Below are 24,686 nucleotides of genomic sequence, written 5' to 3' on the forward strand. Positions count from 1 at the left end.
ATGTTGTATGCCATGTTAAGAAGACACAAAAACCAATTCTTCCTAATTGATAAATCGCCTAATGTTTATTAAAGTTTTAGATGTTTCATTGTCATAATTTACTTATTTATTGTCATAATCGATTTCTTCATTGTCAGCAGCTACGTAAATGAAATTAGACAACCCAACATAACCTCATCTCATCAGTCAAACAGTGGTCATATCATATAATCTTCAACATTATAAGCGGGAAATTTAAATTTTAAAAATGACTGGTCAAATACGTCAAGTCATTGACAATTATTGACCGGTCAAATGGGTCATTGACTAAGTCAATTACCGGACCTCACAACACTAAACATGGTGTAAAACAGGGTTAAACGAAGTCATTCTCGGAACCCGAATCAGACTACATTTTTTATCGGAAATGATAAATAATAATTTGAATTTGTCAATTTGCCGCGTCAAGGTAAATTGTCAAATTAGGAAATTCAAAATTACTAAACTGAAACAGCAAGTGGTGCCAACACACTGTCATAAGTGTCATACTGACAGCACGGATGTCATTGAAAACGACTATACAGGCTGTTTGAAAATTGCTAGTACAAAAAAAAACTGGTAATTGGTGATGGTGAGTTGAAGTCATCGGCAAAAGAAAATTCTAATAAAAATCCTCTAGTTTTCGAGATAAAAATTACTAAAAATTTGGTTAAAATTGTTAGTGCACCACTGAGTTAAGGTATTTTAAAAAGACACTTCACGTTGTTAAGCAATAACGAAATAAAAAATTTGATGTTCTTAAACTGTCAATCTGTGGTTGCCAAGATCTTGCAAAAAAATATAAATTTTTCATATTGTTGTATAGTCCTTCATTATCACTACGATCATCACGCTTGGTTACCAAGGTTTAAAAAATATTGCCCCGCCTGAGGCGTAGAATATGCAGGAATAGGGTTACTTTATCCCTTTTGTTTTAAAAAATTAAAAATTGGTTTCTTGGATTTTTTAGGGCTTCCAGATGCCACAGTTTTTTTTTGTACTAGCAATTTTCAAACATCCTGTATATACCCTATAACCAAGGAGGTTAAAGTAAAAGGAGGGAAAGCGCCCTATATGCTACATAGTAATGCATTGAAAGTGATGCCAATCGTTCCTTCTCTAGCAACCTTTTATGACCGTGAACGTCCTTGAACGGCCCATCGAGTATCGCCTCGCATTGGCGCCAGTGGCGTGCCTTTAACCCCAGCAAGAAGGTGTTGGTGAGTTGGTGTTAAGCGTTTAACATATACTTATAGTTTTTTCTGGATTATAAATTTACTTCTTTTATTTTTGTTAAATTTTTTCATGTACTTTATGTTACAAATTACAATAAACGCATCTGTGCGCCCCGTTTTTTACAGTGGACGATACGCCACTGGTAACATCCCCACCAACCACCCTTGTTTAAGTAGCAACCTTTTATGCCTCTTCACGATTTGGCGGGTGGCATCACTTTTTCAAACTGGCTTTTCCTCCTCTTACTTTAACCTCCTTGCCTTGCCTATAACCTATAATTTTGACATAACCTAACAAATTTTTAAAGTTATTTTGAGTGAAAATGACTTTCATTGATATTAGTACTTCAGAAGAACCACTAAATAAAAAAGATGAAAAAAGTAAATCAACAACAAATTCAACCCCGCAAGGGAGTTCTCAGTGGGGCTATGATTTATATCCCGAACGTCGCAAAAAGAACGTGACTACCGGAATAACAGCGTTACTTGAGGGTAAGGGACGTGAGAACATTGATAAAGTGAAATGTGAACGCACTGTCTATCAATGCATCAAACAAAGCCCAATTGTAAAACTGATGATGGGGGCGTTGAAAAGTTCAGGATGTCTAGTTGATATTCGAAGGCATATATCTTGTGAAGAATGTGCTCCTACAGTAAGTGGTGGCTTTGATCCTATTCTTAACCAAGTGGTTGTCTGTCAAAATGCTGTGACAAAACCAGGACATGTACAGGCTGTACTTTTACATGAAATGATTCACATGTTTGATTATTGTCGACATGATTTAGATTTTAAAAACCTTGACCATTTAGCATGTACAGAGATAAGGGCGGCGAACCTAGCACACTGCAGTTTCATGTCAGCATGGATTCAGGGAGATGTTTCCATATTTAATATTAAAGAATCACATCAGGATTGTGTTAAAAGTAAAGCATTAAGTTCAATTTTAGCTGCACGAAATGTTACTACTGCAGAAGCAATTGAGGCAGTGCAAAGAGTTTTTCCAAAATGTTACAATGATTTGGAACCTGTTGGCCGACGAATTAGAAGAAATTCAGATGATATGTTTAAGGCTTATGCAGAAGGGTATTATTATGGTTATGATTTGTGACAATATTTCATTTTCTACATAAATAATTTTATAATGTAAATGTACTAGTAAGGACTAATAAATTTCAATATTTATTTAATGGACATAATGGATATAAGTGTATATAGTTTAGAATGTACAAAATTATAATAAATAGGTAGTAATACATAAACGTAATTATAAATGTAATATATACGTATTTCAAATGAGCGTAGAATAAACGTTTTACTTTTGTTGCCTAATGAAATAGATTAATTACACTAACTTTTTGCCTATTACTAATAAACAAAAATAATTAACAATTCAAGAGTAATTTTAATATACATCACAAATTCTAATGCAAGTGCTATTTATTTTTAACAAGCTTGAATCATCAACGTACCTACGTTAAACATTAATTATTATTAAATTAGGTACTTTTGGGATATACAGTAAATAAATCGAGAATGGTTACGAATGTTTGGTGCACACAGAAATTCATTTGTTGTCAAGTCCAATTTTGAAACGATTATTTTTAGTGATATATTTTACTGCTGTGTTTACACAAATGGACCAAGAAATGTGAAAAATATAGGTGATCAAAGAAAATTACCTGAGCCTAGTTGCCATATGGTTGCGATAGTAGACCGTAACCGCGAAGGTTTCGCTTATTAGATTTATATAAATATTGTACTTGTCTAAAATAAATAATTTAACATTTAATTACAATAATTTACTTTAAATTCTGACAATCATCACATGATTAAAATTTATACTAAAAACACCGTACAGATAGTTAGTTCCTGTTGAGTATATCGGCCATTTGTTTAATTGTTTGATGATTTTTATACATATACGCTTTAGTTTCCCAAAGCATTTTACACAATTTTTCGTCTGACGTTTCATTCATCGCAATTTCTTCTGACATTTGTGGGGAAAATCGAAAATATGGCACACCAATTGTAGAGCACCACGCTCTAGCTCTATCTACAACTCGACCATCACTCGCCGTTGCCTAAATGAAACTCGTTTTTTCAAAATGACACTTCACAAACAAATTGTCATACCTGATCAACTAGAAGGGTCCCCAATGTTGATATACCAGTGTAGAGTTTCACGCTATCTAAAATACTTCCCGGGAGGAACACATCTATTTCTCTCACTGGGGTTACAGGAATCACTCCAGTTCCTAAACTGACTACTACGGAAACCGGTGCTGCTTCGTCTTCTCTACCAACAGCTTTTAGGGCTAAGTGATGTTCGTGAATCTCAGACAAAGCATCCAGCGTAGGGTTATTTGCAATAAGACCTCCATCGAGGAAATGACCAAATGCCCTAAATCCGTAAAAGTAGGTAATTAATTTAAAAGTTGGAGGAAAAAGCCTTCGCATGTTTGTTTGCACTTAAAAAATGAAATTTACGCATTACCTGAAATATGTTGGTGCTGCGCCTGTAGCACGGCCAACTTGCCACACATGTTGTTCTTCAGGTGGGAGAGGTAGTTCATATGGAGAATTATGTTCCACTCCTAAAATATCGTTCGGACTTTGATAACTTCTAAATAAATGCAACTCCACTGGTTTCCTATCGGCAAGAACCCCTGTCACCATCACTTTGGGATGTGTAATGTCTGCCATTACAGTTTCTGCACCAAAAGTTTCCTTCAAAACATTTTCTAAAGGTTCACTAGCGTATGGTCTCATTCCCACGAACGTGTGTTCTTTTATGCGAAAGTACAAACAAAGACATTCTTTCATAGATTTCCCAGTTGCTATTCCTAGGGCCAGGATTCCTCCAGTGCTTGTTCCTGCCAACCAGTCAAAGCAGTGATTGATTGGCGTTTGTAATATGCTTTCTAATTCTAGAAGCATCTCTACGAGAACTAATCCTCTTATTCCGCCACCGTCCATGCACAGTAACCGTCCATTTTTTGGTAACGTCCCATCTTTACATTTCTGTGAAGCGATTTCCATTGCTGCAGAATCTAACATTTGGTCAAGTACTTCACGGTTAGTCGGTCCTATGACGGGCGGAGGAGGAATCCCGTCGAAAGTACCGCCATGTATACAACCGTCTGTACAATAGGGGGTACTAGGAGGGCATCGCTGTGCTCCCACTGCGTGAAGATAATATAAAATTTTTGGTTCTTGCTCTTTGGTAATTAAATGTCTCGCTGAATGTCCGGCATTGTTAAGAACATTTAAATCTACTCCAAAAATGATCAGACACTGTATTATGGACACGTTGCCTTGTTTTACAGCTAGATGGATGGGTCGGTTGCCATCCGCGTCTCCAATGTTTGCTTCTGCTTGTCGACTCAGAAGAGCTACAACGCATTCCAAGCGGTTGCGCATTACCATAATGTGCAAAGCTGTTTTCTTATCAAAATTTAACGAATCTATGTGGCAATTCATATCAACTAAAGCTTCGATTACTTGTCTTGAACAAGCCCAATGTAAGGGCGTCCCTCCCATTTTCATATCTTCTTTGAAGAGACTGTTCGGATGGCTCTGCAGATAATCGCCGACGTAACCTGGTTGCAGATTCTCGTCTACCAACCCTGAAGTTTTGTTGACGTCTGCACCAGCCAAAAGCAGGGCTCTGACACAGTCTGGTTTGTCGGCTTGACAAGCAAGATGTAACGGTGTATATCCGTTTTTATTGCGAGCGTTTAGGCAATTCGGAGGAGTTCCTTGTGTTAATGCCTGAACAATTAATTTAAAATAAAAAATACACCCACATTATATTCATATTAATACTAATTATTATGTTTCTTTGCGTTTAAGGGTTTTTACATTATATATAAGTTAGCTGAGTGAGAACATGTATTCATTATTATTATGTGAACTAATGTTAAAAATGTTAGTGTCAGTATAGGTATCGTTTCACAACTTTTACATCTATTATTATTAAACTACTTTCTGTCAACTATTTGATATATGTCAATTTTGTACGGTTCATACCACGTATTCCTAACTCGAACAGCTTCATCGTAACCTGATAGAAAAACTATTTAGTTTACTGACATTGTGAAAAATATAAAATAAGAATTTTTTATTAGGATAAAGAGATTAAATTTGTTCTGAAGTAAATAAATACATATGTATTTATATATCAGTAAATGGCAAATACCATTAGTATCATATAATTTAAAATACAATGTCATTAATAAAAAGAACTCAAGTTATTTAAAACTTTTTTCATAATATTCTATGGATTTATGTATTTTAATTTTTGGAATGTGTTCAACTAAATGAAAACAAACTTATGATTTTCAATTCGTAACCCTTCCTGATTTTTTCAAATAGCACTTGTTCATAAAATAGATTCCAAGTTGAAATCCTTTGAATAAAAATTAAATTCTGCAAGTTTGCCAACAAAACGCCATTTTGATAATTGAAATGTTTTGAATATAGTATTTATAAGAAATATAAAAATACCACAAATACGGAAAATTAGTAGGTATGTACAGTCTTAATCAATTTTGGTAATTCAGGCTTTTAAAATGAAAGTTTCTCTGGTAACCAGATACCCATACCTGTGGCACAACATAACAGTGGCGGATGATGTCAATTTGAAAAATAATTTTTTATGTTATCTCCTAGGACTAGGAGTTTAAACTCGGTACAGGTTGCAAAGACACACTTGTCATTTGCAACAGCGCTTTTATGGCATTAGTCATTTGAAATTACTTTAAAACTGTACTTATATGGAAAATATTCAACCCAAACTATGATTTTCTGGTCCCTTTGTGCTTTTATTTGGTCCAAAAATATGAAAAAAATGCTGTTGCAAAGACACACTTGTCATTTGCAACAGCGCTTTTATGGCATTAGTCATTTGAAATTACTTTAAAACTGTACATATATGGAAAATATTCAACCCAAACTATGATTTTCTGGTCCCTTTGTGCCTTTATTTGGTTCAGAAATATGAAAAAAAATGCTGTTGCAAATGACAAGTGTGTCTTTGCAACCTGTACCGAGTTTATCCGGTTGCAGTGTTGCAAATAACCGAATAAGAAAATGTTCTTAATTGTATTGCCAACTTAAACAGTCCTTCTTGATCACCCGGTACATATGTAATCATAAAGTCATCACTCATCAGTGTTGAAAAAAAATCACGATTTAAAAATCGATTACCTACATAAAATGCATTCCCGTTGTTTTGGCATATTGGAAATTGGCATGGAAATTTTGCATTTAATTTGGTATAGTTTGTCCAGCGAGAGATTGGTTGGCATATAAATCACGAAATTCTACATGGAGAAAGTAGTACCCAGCGCGCGTAAAATTTGAAATATATGTGTTGGGTTACAAGCCTACAATTTCCCAATTTCTCGCTGGAAGAAGTAAGTAAAGCTGTCTGTTGAATTAGGTTATATTTTTCTAAGTTTGAGGTTATAAATAGCGTCAATGTCTAGTGCATTGTTGTCAGTTTTACTAGTTTGCAATAGAAGAATACTCAGACATCGCCGAAAATTCAGCAACGTGTTGTTCATTTTGATAGGTCCGCATGTCAGGCACTTGAGTGACGGAAATCAGACAGTGTATCCAACGTTAAAAAAATAAATCCTGGTCTCCCATTATGCCAAAACAACGTGAACCTTGCCTACCTACCGGAATGTCAAAAATTATCTTGGTCAAAGGTGGTCATGGATTGGAAAACGTCCGTCTCAACTTATTTCGTGTGTTTTGCAGGGTCTTGTTGACGTTGACAAACGTCATTAACAACTTCTTCGGTACAAACGATTGGCCTACCAGCACCTTTTTTACGAGTCACAGAGCTAGTTTCCCGAAACATACTGACACAATTTGCATGCATAAAAATCCAGATTTTGACATTCAATTACATATTTGAAAATCCATGACCACCTTTGACCAACATAATTTTTGATATCCCGATATATTGTTTAAAACATGTTTTTTTTTATTAAAACAGCTTGATTTTATCCGATTTTTACTTATCTTTTAGCGGGTACCATATTCTAATAAAAAAATCTACTGTTTCTATTTTCTTTTCATATTTAAAGAAAAAAGAGGGTAAATTAAATTTTTATCTCCTGTAATAAATATAATATTAAGCTGAATTAATACTGAATTAATGTAGCAAGTATGGTTTATATTTTTTATTTTTAGAACAAAATTGACAACCAGTTTGTTAAAAAAATGTTCAACTTCATTTTATAGTGGGTATCATGATGTATACTTACTGCTATAAATTTTGATCAAATAAGTTAAAAAATGGCAACTGATCAAAATATTGTTAGAAATTTCAAATGTGATTGTTCAAATCCTATTGGAAAAATTTAAGTTGTCAATTCACTTTAAGAAAATCAGCATTTTCTATTTAAATCTACATTATTTACATTCTGTTTACATGTAAACCTATTTATGCACAGGATAATTACCGAAATGATGTCCTTCGTTGTACTGGCTGCATAATGGAAAACAGAATCTTGATTGTAATCAAGATGTTCCAATGAACAGTTAGCAGCAACTAAAACTTGAACAGTCTTCAAATTCTTTGTAGTAATGGCCACTTGAAGTGGAGAAATTCCTGTTTCATCATCTGTACTATTTAGATAATTATTAATTTTTGGGTCCTTAAAAGAATCATAAAGACTAAAATATGCTGCTAGATGAGCCAAATTCCACGAAGGATGATCTGCAAGAATATCACATATCTTTTGCAACCCGTGCACATTATGCATCTAAAAATAAAATAGTTAATTATAATTTGTTGTAATTATAACAGACTAACTTCTTTAGAAATTTCAATAAATACAGGTAATTTATCCTTCAAAACACAAAATTTCACTTCTGCTTCTTCAAGGTTTGGGGTGCGATATAAACTACAATTATTATCGTACAAGTTATATAAAAACAAAGTGAAAAAAAAACCTGTAAGTTTGATGTAATGATTCTGTATAAGGACGATGAAGAACAATTTCATACAATGCTCCTTTTCGGTTGCTCAGATTATTTGCAGGTAGATACAATACCAGTCCATCTTCACGTAGATGTATTGCACGATCAGTAAAAGTATCTGATCTTGCTTCAACAACTTTAGTTGGGGGTGGCTCTGAGCTAAGTAAGCTTCGCAATACTAAAAAAATACAAAAATAAGAAAACATGTAACTAGCTTGACCTATGGTCAAGAATTATTAAAAATTAATTACCACTAAATCCTTGAGCAAACATTATACCCTTATTTTAACATTAATTCTCACTTATTAATACATACAGTGATAACTGTTAATTACTAACGAAACAACTAAGAAAAATTGATTTCATAGTTCAAGGTTTGGGTCTGAAATCTAGAGTAAAAAGGTTAGATTCAAATGATATCATCAGAAAATAATTTCTCACATTAAGTTATATTATAATTTGTTTTAACTTTTTCACGTTAAATCAATATCCTTTTTATTTGTTATTTCATTCTGTTATTTAGTAAATTTAAAATTGTCTAAAAATCGAATTCTCATGTAGAATTCTGTAATTTAGTTGACATTTATTGGTGTTGTCAGCTAACAGCTATTAGGTTATGTTGAATGTTCATTTAATCCCTTAATCAGCTTTTCAAACGCAGGTTTATAATGAGTAAAGCAAAAATGTTTACCGATGATTACGATCAAGTAAGTTCTTGAGCCTTTAAAGTATATATTATTGTGAAAGTATTGTTGGGGTAAGGATAATCTGCATGATTGATTCGAGTTCAACCATGTGCTGTTAAGTGTAGTTAAACAGTATGGGTTTTTATACCGACCTACGTGTTTTGCATGCACCATTCCCATAATAGATAAAAATAAGTTTCATTAAAAATTGACAATAAATTGAGTAAACATTGATTTTCTTTTATTTTTAGAATTATGATTTCAACAGCTATGATGAATATGGGGCTCACACTGGAGATCCAAATTTGGATAATGAATACAATAAGCAGCACTTAAAGATGCCAGAAATAGTGAAAAACTTTTTGGTCTACTTTCGCAATTGTGTTAATGAAGGTTTAATTTTTGAATTGCAAACATTATATGAGACTTCATGGCCTAAGTTGACAGAAGATTATTTTGAAAAACGCCCTTGGCCTGAAGAATCAGAAGTAGCTGCTTTGGTGGACAGTGATCCTGTAAGTAAATGTGATTTTTACCTTCATTTCCAATATCTTGTACATCCTTAATTTTTTCCTTTACATGGTCACTCTTGTCTTTAAATTCTTCAGTTAGTTTTTCAGTAAGTTTTCCCTTAAGTTCTTCACCTTTACTGAAAAGTTGCCTCTTATAATGTTCCATTGCAAGTCTTCAAAGAATTGTGGATTAGGAAGTTATATTACTTCTTCAAAAGATACGACACGTCAGTATTGACCTAATTCCCTAGCTATAATCATTAAATATAAATATTTAATAACTTATGGATTTTGTAGTTGTGCTTAAAGTTTTTTTTCTTATTCTAATATGTACATCAATACTCAGATAAATAACTTTAAAAAATAGCAGTAATGTCTGTATGGAGTTATGTTAATTAAAAATATATTAATATTGGGGGCAAATGTAACCACAGGACAGTATCTTGTAACTAAACTCTATTTATTGTGGGTTGATTACAGGAAATCAACCAAAAACTTTAGAAATCGTTATAATTTAAGAAAAAAATTTGACACAAAGTGTTAAAGACAAATAAAGATTGTTGATTATGATGCAAAATTATAATTAGCAGCAAGATTTAAAAAAAGTACTTTCAGTGCATCTGCTGACCGTCTTGTGTTATTGAATTGCTTAGAAATTTTTTGATTCTTCCTAATGTAGAAAGGCTTCTTTTGAATTTTGCAGTGCCTATGGAAAGATTAATTGAAATATGCATACAGTTTTTTGTAACAAATTATAAATAAGTGTATTTAGTTGAAGTGAACACTGTTTTTAACAAGTGAAATTAATTAAAATGCGTGGTTCATTTCCAATCTAGGGCAAGAGTGCATGTTTTTCCCATTCTTTCTCTCTGTTGAGTGGAGTTTCTGTTCCTGACGCCATTCGCTCCGTGTCATACCTAGCCGTTCACCTTTTCAAGAAAACTAACGGTTGTTAAATCATTCTCTGGAAAGTCAATAGAGTAATCCGAATATTCTCCCGAAAAATAATGCGTGTACTATGTTTTGGAATTTCTCTTTTGTAACATTGATTATTACATCGCATATCTATTTCTAAACCAGTAGCGCGATTATTTTCATGTTCTGCTTCAGTTCTCCAACGCTTGAGAATTTAATTATTTACCATAAACTTTTCAGCTTCCATTTTAATTTCGATAAGATTTGTTTTTCGCTTTTACGTTTTATTGTCGAGTGGTAAATTACACGCATTACACAACTTTACCATTATCCAAAATGCGACGATCGGTGATACAATGATTTACGTTTATAATTTTTTTCTCTTCTTCGATTCACACGGACTGTTTTTGATTACTTTTTGTTTCCATAATAATTTTAACATCCAATTATGAGTTGTGCCGTAATGGAACCGAATAAAAATAAGTATTTTATTATAGGTACTGATAGATTTTATTTTTGTAACATACAAATTTAGACGCATTTTGATCACCACAGTGCTAAGAGAATTGTTTCTGTGTTGAAACACTGAAAAAACTGTGTCGACATTGGAACCCTAAGAAAATAGATTAATGTTTTTGTAAATCGAACCACATACACCAATAGTAATATATCGGTGGCTTGGAGCTAAAAGGGCCAATGTCAATGTTTTGCTGTTTTGAGTTAATCATTGCATTCGATTTCTTTTCCTGCTCTTCTTCATATGAACTACATCTACATCAGCTAAAGCTAAAAGAGCCAACGTCATTTTGGTCGATTTAGCGATTGCAATTTTCTCAAAAGGTGACAATTTTTCTATTGGCCCTTTTAGATTCAAGCCACAGATATTATTTAATAGTTTCGTATGATGTAGAAATCTTTATCTCAAACATACGCTGTCCATTTGGTGGAAATTATACGGAATTCTGACTGAATATGTAAAAATAAAAGTTGAAATAATTTTCATTATTAGTACAGTAAGTAAATATTATTATATGAAAGTACTTTTGCTCGAATTAAATTAATATATTTAATAGGTCGTGTATTTCTGTTTAAAAAAATAAATTAAAACAATTCAATGAAAGACAGCAATACATAATTGAACTACGTAGAAACATGTTTAGTAATTATATGATTTTTGTAGGTTTTTATGATACTGTACAAGGAGTTGTATTTCCGTCATATTTATGCCCGCATCCAAGGAGGACCGACTTTGGAACAACGTTTCAATTCATTTTATAACTACTGCGATTTATTTAATTACATCCTAAGTGCTGATGTCCCGGTACCGTTGGAACTTCCCGATTTATGGTTATGGGAACTGATTGACGAATTCGTATATCAATTCCAGTCTTTCGCACAGTATAGAGCACGACTTCAAAAGAAAACATCCCAAGAATTGGAGACCTTAAATTCCAACAATAAAGTGTGGAATGTGCTTTGCGTCTTAAATGTTTTACATTCCTTGGTGGACAAAAGCAACATTAAACAGCAACTAGAAGTCTGTGCTAGCGGTGGAGACCCCGATTCTGTTGCTGGAGAATTTGGCAGCCATTCTCTTTATAAGATGTTGGGATACTTTTCACTCATTGGACTTCTCAGACTTCATTCTTTGCTTGGAGATTATTATCAGTCAATTAAAGTTTTGGAGAATATCGAGATTCACAAAAAATCTCAGTATGCCCATATTCCAGCTTGTCTTATTTCCACATCTTATTACGTTGGTTTTGGATACATGATGATGAGACGATATTCAGATGCTATTCGCACTTTTTCATCGATTCTGCTGTATATCCAACGTACTAAGCAATTGTTTGCTTCAAAGAGTTATCAGCATGATCAGATCAACAAACAAACCGACCAAATGTACCATTTATTGGCAATATGTTTGGTTTTGCATCCACAGTGTATTGATGAATCCATTCAACAAACTTTGAGGGAGAAAAGTTATCACGAAAAAATGTATAAGATGCAATATGGAGACCTGCAAGAATTTGAGAATTGCTTCGTTTTTGCGTGCCCTAAATTCCTGTCTCCATGTCCTCCTCCAGTTGATTCTATACCGGATGATTATTCAAAAGAAGCCATTCGTCATCAAACCCAAGTATTTATGGATGAAGTTCAACAACAAAAAATGTTGCCGACCATAAGAAGCTATTTAAAGTTATACACAACTTTGCCCATCGCCAAATTGGCGACATTCATGGCTCAGAATAAAAATAACGATGGAAAATTTGATGTTGATAAGGAAACTCAAACCCTTTTGATACATCTGTTGTGTTTCAAGCACAAAATGAAAAATGTTGTATGGTCAAAAGGTTCTTCTGGTTTAGAGGGCAAGTTGGAAAGCGGTTCGGAGGTAAAAATGACTTTTTTATTATTTAATGACATTTAATTTCAACTTTTTAGTTAAGTAGTTTATATTAATATAGTGTTAATTACAGCTCGACTTCTATATCGACAACGATATGATTCACATTGCTGATACCAAGGTGGCTCATAGATACGGCGATTTCTTCATTAGAAAGATTTTGAAATTTGAAGATTTAAATCGTAAGCTTCATAATTTAAAATTGTAATTGTGTATTTTGTCTTTTTTATGTCGGCCTTGAATAAATCATCTTCAAAAATTCTTTTTGTCTATTGTTGAAATTTAAAAACAGGTACGTGAGTGTTCAAATTCAAAAGTGAATGCTATAAGGCATTCACGATCTTTTTGGGACCGAGTTGGCTCTGACCATCTAGTAATTTTGTTGGCAGTACCTCGGTGATAACTAAATTCCCTAAAGAAAATTTACACTTTTTGTGTTAGGTTAGGTTATTTTCAGTTTAGGGTTATATTTTCTGAATAGCTACATTGTTGCCGGATCTCTTAAATCTGGTTTGTCTTTTTTAAATTAAATTAAATCGTTTAATAGAAATTTTTTATCGTAATAAAATTATTTTGGCAATTTTGACTATTCCTTTGACGGAAATTTAAATTATTTTTACACACTTAATAAATCATTTAGTTTCTTACGAATATTAAAATAATAAATCTGGCAATGCGGTGGCAAGAAAATGTCGAACAGACACTGACAGGGAAAAAAATTGCATCCGTTGCATCACTGAGTCAGTTAGTCCAACATGAAAAGAAAAATTCATAGCCAACTCGGTCCCAAAAAGATCGTGAATGCCTAATATGTATTGAATAGTAATTTAATGTTTAGATAAAGTTTTATTATTGTAGAGATGTCTTGGTAGTACCGTTAATCTTAAGCTGCCGGGTTCACCGACAAGGTAGAATCTACCTTGCCATTAATAACAATTAATTTGCCATGGGATAAATGTTTTTGGGACGAAAATACACTGACCACCAAAATTAACGCATCACTTGTATTTTTACGATTTTTTTGAAAAGTTTTACTTTAAAGCAAAAAATTGTTATACACACTGAAAATAGAGGAAAAACATAGATCATTCTACAAGAGATATTAAAATTTCCAGCCACTGTGTACAAAAATGAGCAAAAATATCGTTTTTGCTCAATTTTTAAATTTACTCGAAAATAATTTTTTAGTAACAGTTGAATAATTGAATAAGTATTGACATCAATCTTCATTTACTTTTAACTGTTAACATGTTAGGAACAACTTCCCATTTAAAAAGTCCGTGCAAATGCTTTTGTTAGCTCAGAATTAAGAGAGTCGGAGGACCAGAGCATATCACTTTGGTATGAACCAATCTACCGTATCTAAAGTTCTAAGAAGACATCGGGAGACTGGACGGCACACAAGGAGGCGGGGACAAGGCCGAAAACGGATCACAACACCTCACCAGGACCAATACTTAAGGTTAATAAGCATTAGAGAAGGGTTTCTCACTGCTCTCCGACTTCAAGATCGCATGTTAGACAATATGCACTCCGCCTGGGTGAAAATACTGTTAGAAAATGACTAAAGGAGGATCAGATACATACGAGAAGACCAGCCACTGGATCCAAGTTAACTGCATCTCTTCGAAGGGCCCGTTTAAACTTTGCATTAGAACATGTCAATTGGGTCGAACAAGACTGGCGCAGAGTTTTGGTCTTCGATGAATCCAGGTTTTGTTTATACGAGTGTGACGGACAGGTAATAGTGTATAGACGACCTGGTGAGCAATATGCGCAATGTAATTTCATTACTAAAGAGAATTTTGGAGGAGGGTCAATAATGGTATGGATAGGAATATCTTTAGACGTAGCTACAGAGCTGGTGGTTTTAGATAGAGGCAATTTAAATGCACATCGATATAGCACGAACTGGAACCTGTTGTTGTACCTTATGCCCCATTCGTAGGGCAAGACTTCATTTATATGCACGATAATAGACGGCCACATATTGCAAAGGTAATTTCCGACTAATTTAGGACTATTGAAATATCAGTTATGAAGTGACCAGCACGTAACCCTGACCTCAACTCAATCGAATACTTATGGGATAATATGGAAAAACTGTTACAGGCAATGTAAGGACGTCCAAATCACTTCAGTCAGCTAACAAGAGCACTTCTGGATATTTGGGAAAATATAGGCTAAAATCATAACAGAAACCTCATTTTTAACATGTCACTACGTTATTGAGCTACAATTAACGCTAGAGGGGACAATACAAGATTTCAAGAAAATAATCTTTAAATTTCGATGGTTTTTTCGATTTCTCATTTTTACTCGTGATGTTACCTTTTCGAATTTTTGTATTTTTTTTACATTTATGTGCTTTTTTTTGTAAGAAAATGTGTTGAAAATATTTCCCATGGTTCAGCTGTTATTGTTGTTAACATATTTTTTTAAATATTTCAAAACTTGCTTTTTTAATTAAAAAACTCAAAGTGATGCGTTAATTTTGGAGTTCAGTGTAGTATATTAAAGAACGAGTTTTATGAGGGTTGATTTGGCGCACGAATCCCGAGTGTAGAAAACGACCTGTATGGGCCGAGTGCGCCAATGCCCTTATAAAACGAGTTTTTTTGTTATGTTTTAGAATTTGCACCATTGTTAAATAAAAAAATTAAATTTTCAAATTCTAGGGAATTTTGTATTAATTGGTAATTCAAGGTAACGGATGCGGCTACATCTGCAACAGATGTTAAAAAGTAGAGTTTGAACATTAATAGCTGCTTTCCAGTGAGGAGTTGGAGTAAGTACATACAGAGTTACTCCTACATGACTCGGATCACTTTTGGAACGTTCCCGTTAGACAAATTCACTTTGACCCAAAGGTCCAAGTGTTGCATTCCCCTTTCCTCCCGAGCACCACCTCGAGAGTTGGATCATTTCGACTCACGCATACGCTACCAATAACAAACAAAAAATAGCAAAACAAAAATAAAAATGCAAAGTTTTAAACTATTTCAAAGTCGCTCTTTCGCTAGTTGCACCTATATTTTGTATTAGGTGTGTTTGATTATGCTAAAAAATACATAACAAATAGAAGTAAGAATTATTTCATTCGTTAAAATCAATTCGTGATCCATTTTCTCACTGTAGATACCTAACTTTTTAATTATTTATTCGCGCCCACCGTCAAAATCATAATCTTAAAAATTATTTAGTTTACACCCCAAGTTTGATTGTTCCCGCAAGAGTAGCTTCACTTTGATTTCGATCATTTAAACATAGTTAATTTTAATCCCTAATTGGAAAACAGCTAATATTGGAAGTTTTTTAGTGTAAATGACAATAATACACTGAAATATCGATAAAAATTTTCTTAGCACTACGAGTACTTTAAAAGGTAGCCACAAACGTCTCCAAATTGAATACAATAATGGACCTATTAAAGACGCAGATTCTAAAAAATTATATTTGTCATTGAAAAATTAATACTTAAATAACTCCAGTTGAAACATATTTTATTTTCATACACACGTGTAGATAACGTTCCTGGAAAACATCATAGTAGTAAGTGGGCCCTTTCAGCACACAGCACTTTTTAAGGTAAAACACCCCGATTTTCAAGGGTTAACAGAAAAGCAGAAAAAATCGTGAAAACACCATAGTTAGAAGCCCCCTTCAGAATACTTTGTTTTTTTAAGCATTTTGCCCTGTTTTTAAGGTATGTTTAAAAATTAACATTTTCAAAGATTTTCCCCTACTTTTTATGACCCTTTTAAAAATGTGAGCCAGAAGTAACAACTGAATCTGTGGTTGTTGTTGAAAAAAAAATGCGTAGAACATAGGAAAATGACTAAGAAAACTAGACATAATAATCTGAGTTTGAACATTATACAAGAATTGGAAAATCTATTAAAACACTAAAGAAATTTATTTATTTGATTGGTAGGCAACCAATATTACAACCTATCTTTATTCTTCATGTTGGCAATTCTGTATAGAATCTGTCAAAATTTTATGTTCCTTGTCATGCTTATCATTCATGTATCGTGACTCGTGGTTGTGCAGTTTAAGGTCCTACTAGTACGCACCGCTACTGCGCACGGGGAATACGTGCACGATTTCTTCTCCCACTTTCCTCTGTATTTGCAGTATGAACTTACACCGTTGCCAGATTTATTAAAGAATTAACACCTTTTTCTCGATCATGTGCGTTTTGGAGCAATTTGTTAATTTGTTTAGTTCTATTGGTAGTTTTGTTTGTAATAGGGTGATTAGCCCAATTCTTTAAAGAATCGCGTCATTGTTTAAACCAACCTTAAAAACAATTGTTGCTACGATTTTAATAATTATAACCAAGGTTTTATGCTTTTCCTATTTTTAAGTTACGACGGTGCAAACGGCTATTATAATAGTCGAATTTATATAATTTAAACACCTTCACAATTTTTCATAAACAAAATTGTTTCCCTGTGGTAACAGAAGCAGAACAATCTGAACAATCCTGATTCCGCAAGTGATCGAGAAAAAGGTGTTAATTCTTTAATAAATCTGGCAACGGTGTAAGTTCATACTGCAAATACAGAGGAAAGTGGGAGAAGAAATCGTGCACGTATTCCCCGTGCGCAGTAGCGGTGCGTATTAGTAGGACCTTAAACTGCAACATTACCCATAAGGTATTTTCAGGATTCTTCTAACAAGCTGTTATCCATAAGACCTGCACTGTCAAAAGAGCAACAATTCACAATTAAATTATTATTAGCTAATAAGAACAAAGACCTCAAAAATAAAGAGCTACAGTTGGATAAGAAGGATCTAGAGTTGGATAAGAAGGATCTAGAGTTGCAAAACCTACAACTACAATTTGAAAGTCAAAAAAAAGAATGGGAAAAAAAATTGGTAAGTTGACGTGTTTCATCAAGTATTTAAAAAAATTATCTTTGTTTTTTTTTTAGTGGGCGGCGAACCATAAAGTATTGTCAAAAAAACTATTAACTCTCAGAAGTTTTATGATATATATTAGAGATGAGTTTCTTTGTGAACTGTCTGGAACTATCAAAGAGAAATTGGCAATATTAGCAGAGGATAATCCAGAATTGTGCAAAGAATGGCAAATTGAGGGTACAAATTTTCATAAAATTTACATCAGTTTAATGCAAAAACTAAATGAAAACGCCCATCCCTTCTTCGATATAAATAGCGCCTTTACTCTTGCCGAAGATGATTTGGGACCAGAAGAACTAAAATTTATCGGCTTTCTATGGTCGGTCATCCCGTTGAACCCAAACAACTTATTCGTAAGAAAAAATGACCGCGACGTTATACTTTTGAAGGAATTGTTTGAGAAGGAAGTAAAGGATATTTGAATAAAACTATGTGTATTATTTTCATTGTGTGCTGTTAAAAAAAGTGAGTAATTAATGTAATGTTATATCAAACTCAAATCAATGATGTGGATAAGAGTAACATTGAAAATAAAAAAATCATATGAAAATGATCACAGACGATTAATTAGTTTTATTATTTGATCGATAAGACCACATTTAAATCCAAAAACTGTCAAGTCAAATTTATCAGATTTAACTAATGTATTCGAAATATCATCAAATTATATATATCTTTTAAATTGACTAACCAAACATATTTCTTAAAAAAAATATACATATGATGATTTGCAATTAAAAATGTGTCAATTTCTTTATTAAAATCACATAAATTTACCATAGGCTCATGAGTCGAACCAACAGTATCTTTTACTTCGACTTCAGGGACGCTTTGCCAGACTTTGCTTACAGTAGGTTTAACTGTTGTTGTTGGTATTAATTCATATTTTAATCGTTTAGGTCGTCCATATAAATATTGAATCGCCCACATATCGTCTTGAGTTAATTTATCAATATCACCTTTATAATAGGCGTACATAATTGAATTATTATTTGCAGAATGTTCAATACCTAATGTGTGTCCTATTTCGTGTAATAAAACAGTATAAAAATTAGTTTGATCATCAGGTGTATTGCTTGATTCACCAAAATACCAGTTTTCTGATTTGTCAAAATGAATTCCTAAACATTCATTATTATTTGGAAAGAGCCATGTGCTAAAACATTACCTTTTCCGTCAAAACTGCTAGAACATATTCCTTTTTGACACCGTGAATTATGATTATGCTGAAACAACGTGTTAGAAAATGATATAAGTATATCTGGTTTAATACTATTGTACTCAAACTTTAAATTTGAAACAGATTCCCACTGATCAAAGGCTTTTTGTGCTAATTCTTTCATCTCGTTTGTCGCTAACGAAAAATACCATTTAAGATTTGTGTAATTCCATTTTTGATAATGAATTCTATAAGCTGTTGGATTATCTTTAACGCCACATCTTGGTTTACTGATAAAAGCAAGTGTTTCTTGATTTAATGTTCCATCAGTTGGTAAATTATAGAATTCTTGAAACCTTATTAATGCTTCATTGGTATGCGAAGCACTAGTCAAAGACGTTTCTGTTAATAATGATCCATTACTCTCTAAATACCCAAATTGTTCTAAATAACTCTGAATCTTCGATTCATCGTAAGGCTTCACTGAGCTTGTAATATTAATATCATCTGAACTTTTTACAGTAGTGAGAAATAAGAAAAGAATAATATATTTCATTTATTAGAGTAAATATCAAATTAAATAATTGGAATATCTTCAAAAATAATTATATTACAAAAATAATCTTCGCATAATCTTTAGACTTGAAGAGCATATTATCTCTTTGTTTTTATCAAGAAAATATGAAACAGCGTCATATAACTCATATAACTTATTAATTTTCGATGGATCTGAAAATAAGTAACATCGGATAAAATATAACATCATCTGATTTACTTATAGCAGTAATTTCATAGCACTTATCAACCTTTAAATCAACTAATTTAATTTCCGTTTAAGTGGACTTTTTCTAGGTATTTCTCTCTGGGAAAATAATTAAAATTACTGACAAATTCCTCTTCACGTAAATTTATTTCTTTTTCATTTATTTTATCAGCCTTATATAAATGCAATAACTGTCTATAAAATTTATAAATTAACTTATATTCTTCAATTCTTTCTGATATTTTTAACCTCTTATCTAAGATTTCTATTACCCCAGCGCCAAGAGATAAACAAACTAGTGGAGGTAGGGCTAACGAAGATAATCCCGACGCACTAAATAATAATTTACTAATAGATAATCCAATTCCAATTTTATAAAAATATATGTAACTTTTTCTGTATACATACAAGCGTTTTTGTAGATATTTTTCCATTTATAACATGTAGATAATATATAATTTTTTAATTACGTTCAAATATTGAAATAGTAGTTTTCTCATTTAAACGACACAGTATCTGTTTAAAAGAAGATAATATATCATAAAAATCTTTGCCTCTGCTGACATTAATTATCATATATATACAGTAATGACCACATAAAACAGAAGAACTCATTTGTAACTGCGTGCTATTCCACGCAATATTTTTTCCGTTACTTAATAAATATTTTTTAATTTTTTCTGATGGAGATATTCCAAAACTGTCAAAATATAAAATATTTCTTAAATATGGTTTGTTTATGTAACATACCCAGTGTGAGCCATAACAATTAGAGGGTTGAAAATTAATTATACCTGATTCATCTTTTCTAATTTTTTTTGGTAACATGTCAATTGCAAAAACACCTCGAAAATTTCGCGTAGCTTCATGAGGCAAACCCGAATTTTTCATAATATCAGATATTTCTGTATTACTTAAACCCGATTTCCTATCAATTTTATTCCTTGTCCATAAGTATGTCTTCGTCTTTTTTGTGTTTTTTTTATCCTTTTTTATACCATCTCCAAAGGCTTTTTGTGCTAATTTAGTACCAGCATAACCAGCAGCACCTAATCCCAATGCTTTGGCTACAGCTAATGCCGCAGGAATTAAAGCAGGTAAAAATCCACCTATCTGTGTTGGAGAAAATTTGATATCACAATATTTTTTCTTCTCTTTTTTACACTTTTTAATTTCATCAATCTGATTTTCTCTTAATTTAATAGTATTATTAGCTCTTTCTGTTAAATCGAATCTTATATTACAATCTATTCTTTTGTCTTTACAACTTTGGAGTTTCTTTATTTGATTGGGTGTTAAATATACTTTATAATCATTCATTTATTTAATTAAAAACTGGGTAAAACCTCGTCTACTTCATTTCCAAATAAATCTTTTCATCTATGATATTCATATTTGCAATTCTTTGGGATTCAACGACAGCATATATATAGTAATTAACATTTTGATAATCTTTTAATGTCCAATTAACTTCTAGTTCAGATGATTTTGTTTTACTAAATAAATTTTCATCATTTTCTTTTGTTACATCAAAAGCAACAACTAAATAGAGGTTACAAAAATCTTTATAGCTAACGCACGTACCTTCATCCAAATCTTTTTTATAATTACAAGAGAGGAATGCGGCATACAACCGTTGTAAATCCTCATTATTCACTTGATATTCATAAGTAGAATGTTGGGTACCATTGATTTTAATATTTATTCTTTCTAAATTCATATTATCAAAAATCATCATTGTCTTGGTAAAATTATCATTTCGTTCAGCTCTAGAAAAAACTATAAAAACTCTAGATATTTTATTTTGATTATTTACAACGCGCCAGTTTCCACTTCCAGAAGACCACAAATTACTACGGTAACAGTTAAGCGCATTCCATCCACAAAGAAAGTTAGATTTGCTAACTAATAATGAAGATAATATTTTTTCAGTTTCTAATGAGGGTTTTACTATTGGGATCCACAAACTAATATCAGATATTTCATAATCATAATTTCCATCAACTTTAGCGTGTAATATATTTTTTACCCTATTTTTACGTAATTCAATGCGAATTTTTCCATTCGAAACTGTTACAGTCTCGTACAAATCGAAAAATTTTAGATAAAGGAATAAATTTTGTAATAGTTTTTTCATCTTTTGTTAACAACCATCTCTCTAAATATCCTTTATTGAATGCAGAATTATTTGTGATTTTTGAAATAATAGTTTTTATATCAACGTCTAAATCTTTAATTTTTTCCGATTTATCTTGCGCGTCATATTTGTATTGAGACGTATCTGCTGAATCTGCTGTGTCTGGATACCAACACAATTGTGATGCTGAAGTATCAGAAACATCTCCTGAAAATTCAATCAGATTTGAAATTAACGTAGCAACACCCACATAATTTGTTTCTTCTATTAATACCTCTTCATAGAATAACCTCACATAGTCAAAATCATGTATCCCATTATTTGATATAGTTGCATAATTATTTGGATTGTTTTTAATTTTAGATTTGACAAAAATATAAGCGCCTGATAAATGTTTCCACCCACTTATGTTAGTTTCGAGCGTATATTGTTCAAGTTCTTTCACATTGATATTACTTTCTCTTATTTCATTGTAAGTATAACTTTTTGTTGATTCATCAATTACAGGCATTTCATCAATACGCCATAAATTGTCCACAACGCTTTCCATTTATTTAAATAAAAAGAAGTCTTTTAGGAAACTTAAGCATTCAGCAGATTTTTAATAATCTCCATTGATTTTTTAGTTAATTGATTCGTCCTACCAGTCTTAGCCTTTTTCAATCCGTCGCCTCGTAAATGTTCATTCATCAATTTTTCTTTCATTTTGTTTAGAATAGGATTTATAATTTCTTCTTTATAAGTAGAAAACGGCGGTGATTTTACGTATGTAGAAGCTATGAAGCTGAAGTCACACCTTGAATGATATCCTCTTTATTATTTTTCCAAAAAGGTTTTAATATATTAAGATATAAAAAACCTAATAATATTTCCACCTCTAATATCTCTGTGATATTTAAGGCCAAACCCATATTGTTTCGGAAATAATTGTTTTCTATGAACGACAAGTACCATTTATTCTACAAGAAAGACGAAGACTTACTGAATATCTAGAACAAAATTTAAGCACTCTCCATTAAAATGTATCAACTGATTTAGCTGATTTGTAACGGAAATGCGAATATTAAATATATAATCCGTACGATTAATTGGTAAATATTTCGGATGCGTCGGTTCAATATTAATTAAAGATCTAGGCGAAATATTTGGAATAAAAGCATATATAACATCACTTTTGAGATTATTTTGATAACTAGATGAAACTAGGGAACAGTGAATCAAGATTTGATCAATATCTTTGGTGATATTACCAATTTTTGTTGCATAGTTTATTCCTTCTTTATATATTTTTTTATCAAATTCTAAAAGCTCATATATCTTACCGTGGGAAAAGTCAATTTCATAATCTATGTCGCGTATAATTAGCATAAAACGATTAGTTGCATAATTTACATCAAAATAAAACGGGGGTGTTTCAAACGTTCCAAAATATTCTTGGATATAATTATTTAATTCATTTTCATCGTACAGACCGTTTGGTAATTTTAATATTTTCCACTCCCATTCATTTCTATCGTTTTCTTTCTTGATTTCGTTATTTTTGAGTTCGGCTGCGAAGTCGTTTTTACCAGACTTGTATTTTATTTCGTTATTTTTATACTCTTCGGTAATGTTATCCCAACTATACCAGAGACTTGCTGTCTTTAAAGCAATTTCACCTTTTAATCCAGATAAATTAATAGGATTTTCAGAATAACTTATTTCAAAATCATTTTTTTTAGATCTAATGTGTATTAGGCTCATTTATTCAGTTTAAAAAAGCAAGTTGCGTAGAGAATATCCTTTTGTGATCTGATTTTTTTATGAGTTTCAGGTTTAACAATTTATCAAGTATTTCTACGCATTCATTGTATACATCAGTTGAATCATTTCCAGCATTTTTTGACGCAATTAATAGATTAAGACGTTCTACCATTTCATTCGGATCTGAAAAAATACCGCTTCCTTTTTCATAGAAAGGAATTTTTCGAATATCTTCTAAAACACTTTTATATTTTTTCAACTGTGAATACACATATTGTAAATTATCATTTTTTTCTTGTTTTTGTGATTTCTTTGCGTTTGTAATGTGTGCATTTAATGATTTTAATTTAGTTGATATTTCAGGCATCGTTGTATCAATTTTTGCGTTTGATTTCTAATGTCTAACGATAATAAATATGAAGGTTTTTCAAATTTAAATTGTTTTTCAATAATATCAAAATGTAAATCTTTATTCGGATCTAAACTTATTGAGGTGGGCGCTGAAGGTGATTTTGGTAATCGTAATAAATGATCCGATTCGCTTACATCACCACCTTCCGCATTCTTTGAAACATTTTCGTCTTCTTCTTTGATTGCTAAAACATTTTTTGGATTCGCTTCGTTCATCATGAGCGAGGCGAATTCAGTAATATTATCAAGTTTGTCAGTTTTAAGTGGATCCTGTTTTTTATTATCTCACGATTTTTTAAAATAGCGTCAATTATTTCAGTTTTACTATCCGTGTTAGTCATTTATATACAGTGAAAAAAATATTCCGGGATAGAGATTCGAACCTTGCACTGATCAAAAAAGTTTTTTTTTTTTTTTAGGGTTCGCCCTTTTATCAATCCATACCAACTTTGAGTTTACGAAGAATTTAATCTTGCGCCAGGGACTCCTCGTTGGTTATTGAATTGTTTTGGACTTTAATACTTTCTAAATATTGTATGTCTTTGTGCATGTTGTCTACTTGCTGTTCAGCTAATCTTATTTTTTCAATAATAAAACATGGGAGACACTGACAACACTAGCGCTGCTCTAGCGTTAGGCCAAACTAAATTACCGAATTTACTCGTTGATCCGATCGGGAAGTTCCGTTTAAAAAGAAGGTTGATTTGAATATTAATTAATAATGTCATCAGTCATCACTCATCAGTAATTTTGAATTTTCTAATTTCTGTCAAG

The 24,686-nt window shown here is 32.2% G+C and overlaps 4 protein-coding genes and 1 long non-coding RNA gene across 8 annotated transcripts; 3 read left to right on the forward strand and 2 right to left on the reverse strand.

The window, feature by feature from the left end:
- The first annotated feature begins 1,464 nt into the window (after positions 1 to 1,464).
- LOC138122430 (mitochondrial inner membrane protease ATP23 homolog) lies at positions 1,465 to 2,605 on the forward strand. Its single transcript, XM_069036691.1, has one exon. It carries the CDS (start codon positions 1,577 to 1,579, stop codon positions 2,360 to 2,362), a length of 786 nt encoding a protein of 261 aa, XP_068892792.1. The 5' UTR covers positions 1,465 to 1,576; the 3' UTR covers positions 2,363 to 2,605.
- Positions 2,411 to 9,774, reverse strand: iPLA2-VIA (calcium-independent phospholipase A2 VIA). Of its 3 annotated transcripts, XM_069036688.1 has the most exons (8): positions 8,692 to 8,832; positions 8,502 to 8,639; positions 8,224 to 8,428; positions 8,084 to 8,174; positions 7,731 to 8,033; positions 3,749 to 5,025; positions 3,388 to 3,655; positions 2,411 to 3,335 (listed from the first exon to the last, which is right to left on the reverse strand). In XM_069036688.1, the coding sequence occupies exons 2-8, from the start codon at positions 8,521 to 8,523 to the stop codon at positions 3,117 to 3,119; spliced, it is 2,385 nt and encodes a 794-aa protein (XP_068892789.1). In that variant the 5' UTR covers positions 8,524 to 8,639; positions 8,692 to 8,832; the 3' UTR covers positions 2,411 to 3,116. The 3 variants fall into 3 exon arrangements, with proteins under 3 accessions (XP_068892789.1, XP_068892787.1, XP_068892788.1); XM_069036686.1 differs by lacking the exons at positions 8,502 to 8,639; positions 8,692 to 8,832 and adding an exon at positions 9,473 to 9,774; XM_069036687.1 differs by lacking the exons at positions 8,502 to 8,639; positions 8,692 to 8,832 and adding an exon at positions 9,089 to 9,188.
- Positions 8,820 to 13,032, forward strand: eIF3l (eukaryotic translation initiation factor 3 subunit l). Its single transcript, XM_069036689.1, has 4 exons — positions 8,820 to 8,957; positions 9,188 to 9,451; positions 11,544 to 12,758; positions 12,844 to 13,032. The coding sequence occupies exons 1-4, from the start codon at positions 8,919 to 8,921 to the stop codon at positions 12,976 to 12,978; spliced, it is 1,653 nt and encodes a 550-aa protein (XP_068892790.1). The 5' UTR covers positions 8,820 to 8,918; the 3' UTR covers positions 12,979 to 13,032.
- A 3,630-nt stretch (positions 13,033 to 16,662) lies between these two features.
- LOC138122431 (uncharacterized) lies at positions 16,663 to 18,262 on the forward strand. Of its 2 annotated transcripts, XR_011156498.1 has the most exons (3): positions 16,778 to 17,389; positions 17,442 to 17,654; positions 17,711 to 18,262. It is a non-coding gene; the product is annotated as an uncharacterized lncRNA (long non-coding RNA). The 2 variants fall into 2 exon arrangements; XR_011156497.1 differs by having other exon boundaries at positions 16,663 to 17,654.
- A 76-nt stretch (positions 18,263 to 18,338) lies between these two features.
- On the reverse strand, positions 18,339 to 21,341 carry LOC138137323 (matrix metalloproteinase-24-like). The gene is made up of 4 exons (XM_069056665.1): positions 21,206 to 21,341; positions 20,620 to 20,841; positions 18,868 to 19,365; positions 18,339 to 18,820 (listed from the first exon to the last, which is right to left on the reverse strand). The coding sequence occupies exons 1-4, from the start codon at positions 21,339 to 21,341 to the stop codon at positions 18,339 to 18,341; spliced, it is 1,338 nt and encodes a 445-aa protein (XP_068912766.1).
- Positions 21,342 to 24,686: the final 3,345 nt, after the last annotated feature.

Source organism: Tenebrio molitor, chromosome 1, assembly GCF_963966145.1.
Source record: "Tenebrio molitor chromosome 1, icTenMoli1.1, whole genome shotgun sequence".
Classification (NCBI taxonomy): Eukaryota; Metazoa; Arthropoda; class Insecta; order Coleoptera; family Tenebrionidae; genus Tenebrio; species Tenebrio molitor.

Excerpts from the sequence above, each read along its gene's own strand:
- iPLA2-VIA (XM_069036686.1), bottom strand. The coding sequence starts at position 9,614 with ATGGAACATTATAAGAGGCAACTTTTCAGTAAAGGTGAAGAACTTAAG. Across the intron at positions 8,429-9,472 it reads ACAAGATATTGGAAATGAAG|TATTGCGAAGCTTACTTAGC; the intron begins GTAAAAATCACA and ends GTATTTTTTTAG. Across the intron at positions 5,026-7,730 it reads CAACGAAGGACATCATTTCG|GCATTAACACAAGGAACTCC; the intron begins GTAATTATCCTG and ends TTAATTGTTCAG.
- LOC138122430 (XM_069036691.1), top strand. The coding sequence starts at position 1,577 with ATGACTTTCATTGATATTAGTACTTCAGAAGAACCACTAAATAAAAAA.
- eIF3l (XM_069036689.1), top strand. The coding sequence starts at position 8,919 with ATGAGTAAAGCAAAAATGTTTACCGATGATTACGATCAA. Across the intron at positions 8,958-9,187 it reads TTACCGATGATTACGATCAA|AATTATGATTTCAACAGCTA; the intron begins GTAAGTTCTTGA and ends TTTTATTTTTAG. Across the intron at positions 9,452-11,543 it reads CTTTGGTGGACAGTGATCCT|GTTTTTATGATACTGTACAA; the intron begins GTAAGTAAATGT and ends TGATTTTTGTAG.
- LOC138137323 (XM_069056665.1), bottom strand. The coding sequence starts at position 21,341 with ATGAATTTAGAAAGAATAAATATTAAAATCAATGGTACCCAACATTCT. Across the intron at positions 20,842-21,205 it reads TAAAAAAGATTTGGATGAAG|AAAGAGCTAATAATACTATT; the intron begins GTACGTGCGTTA and ends TCGATTTAACAG. Across the intron at positions 19,366-20,619 it reads ACAAAAAGCCTTTGGAGATG|ATGATATTAATATTACAAGC; the intron begins GTATAAAAAAGG and ends TAAAAAGTTCAG.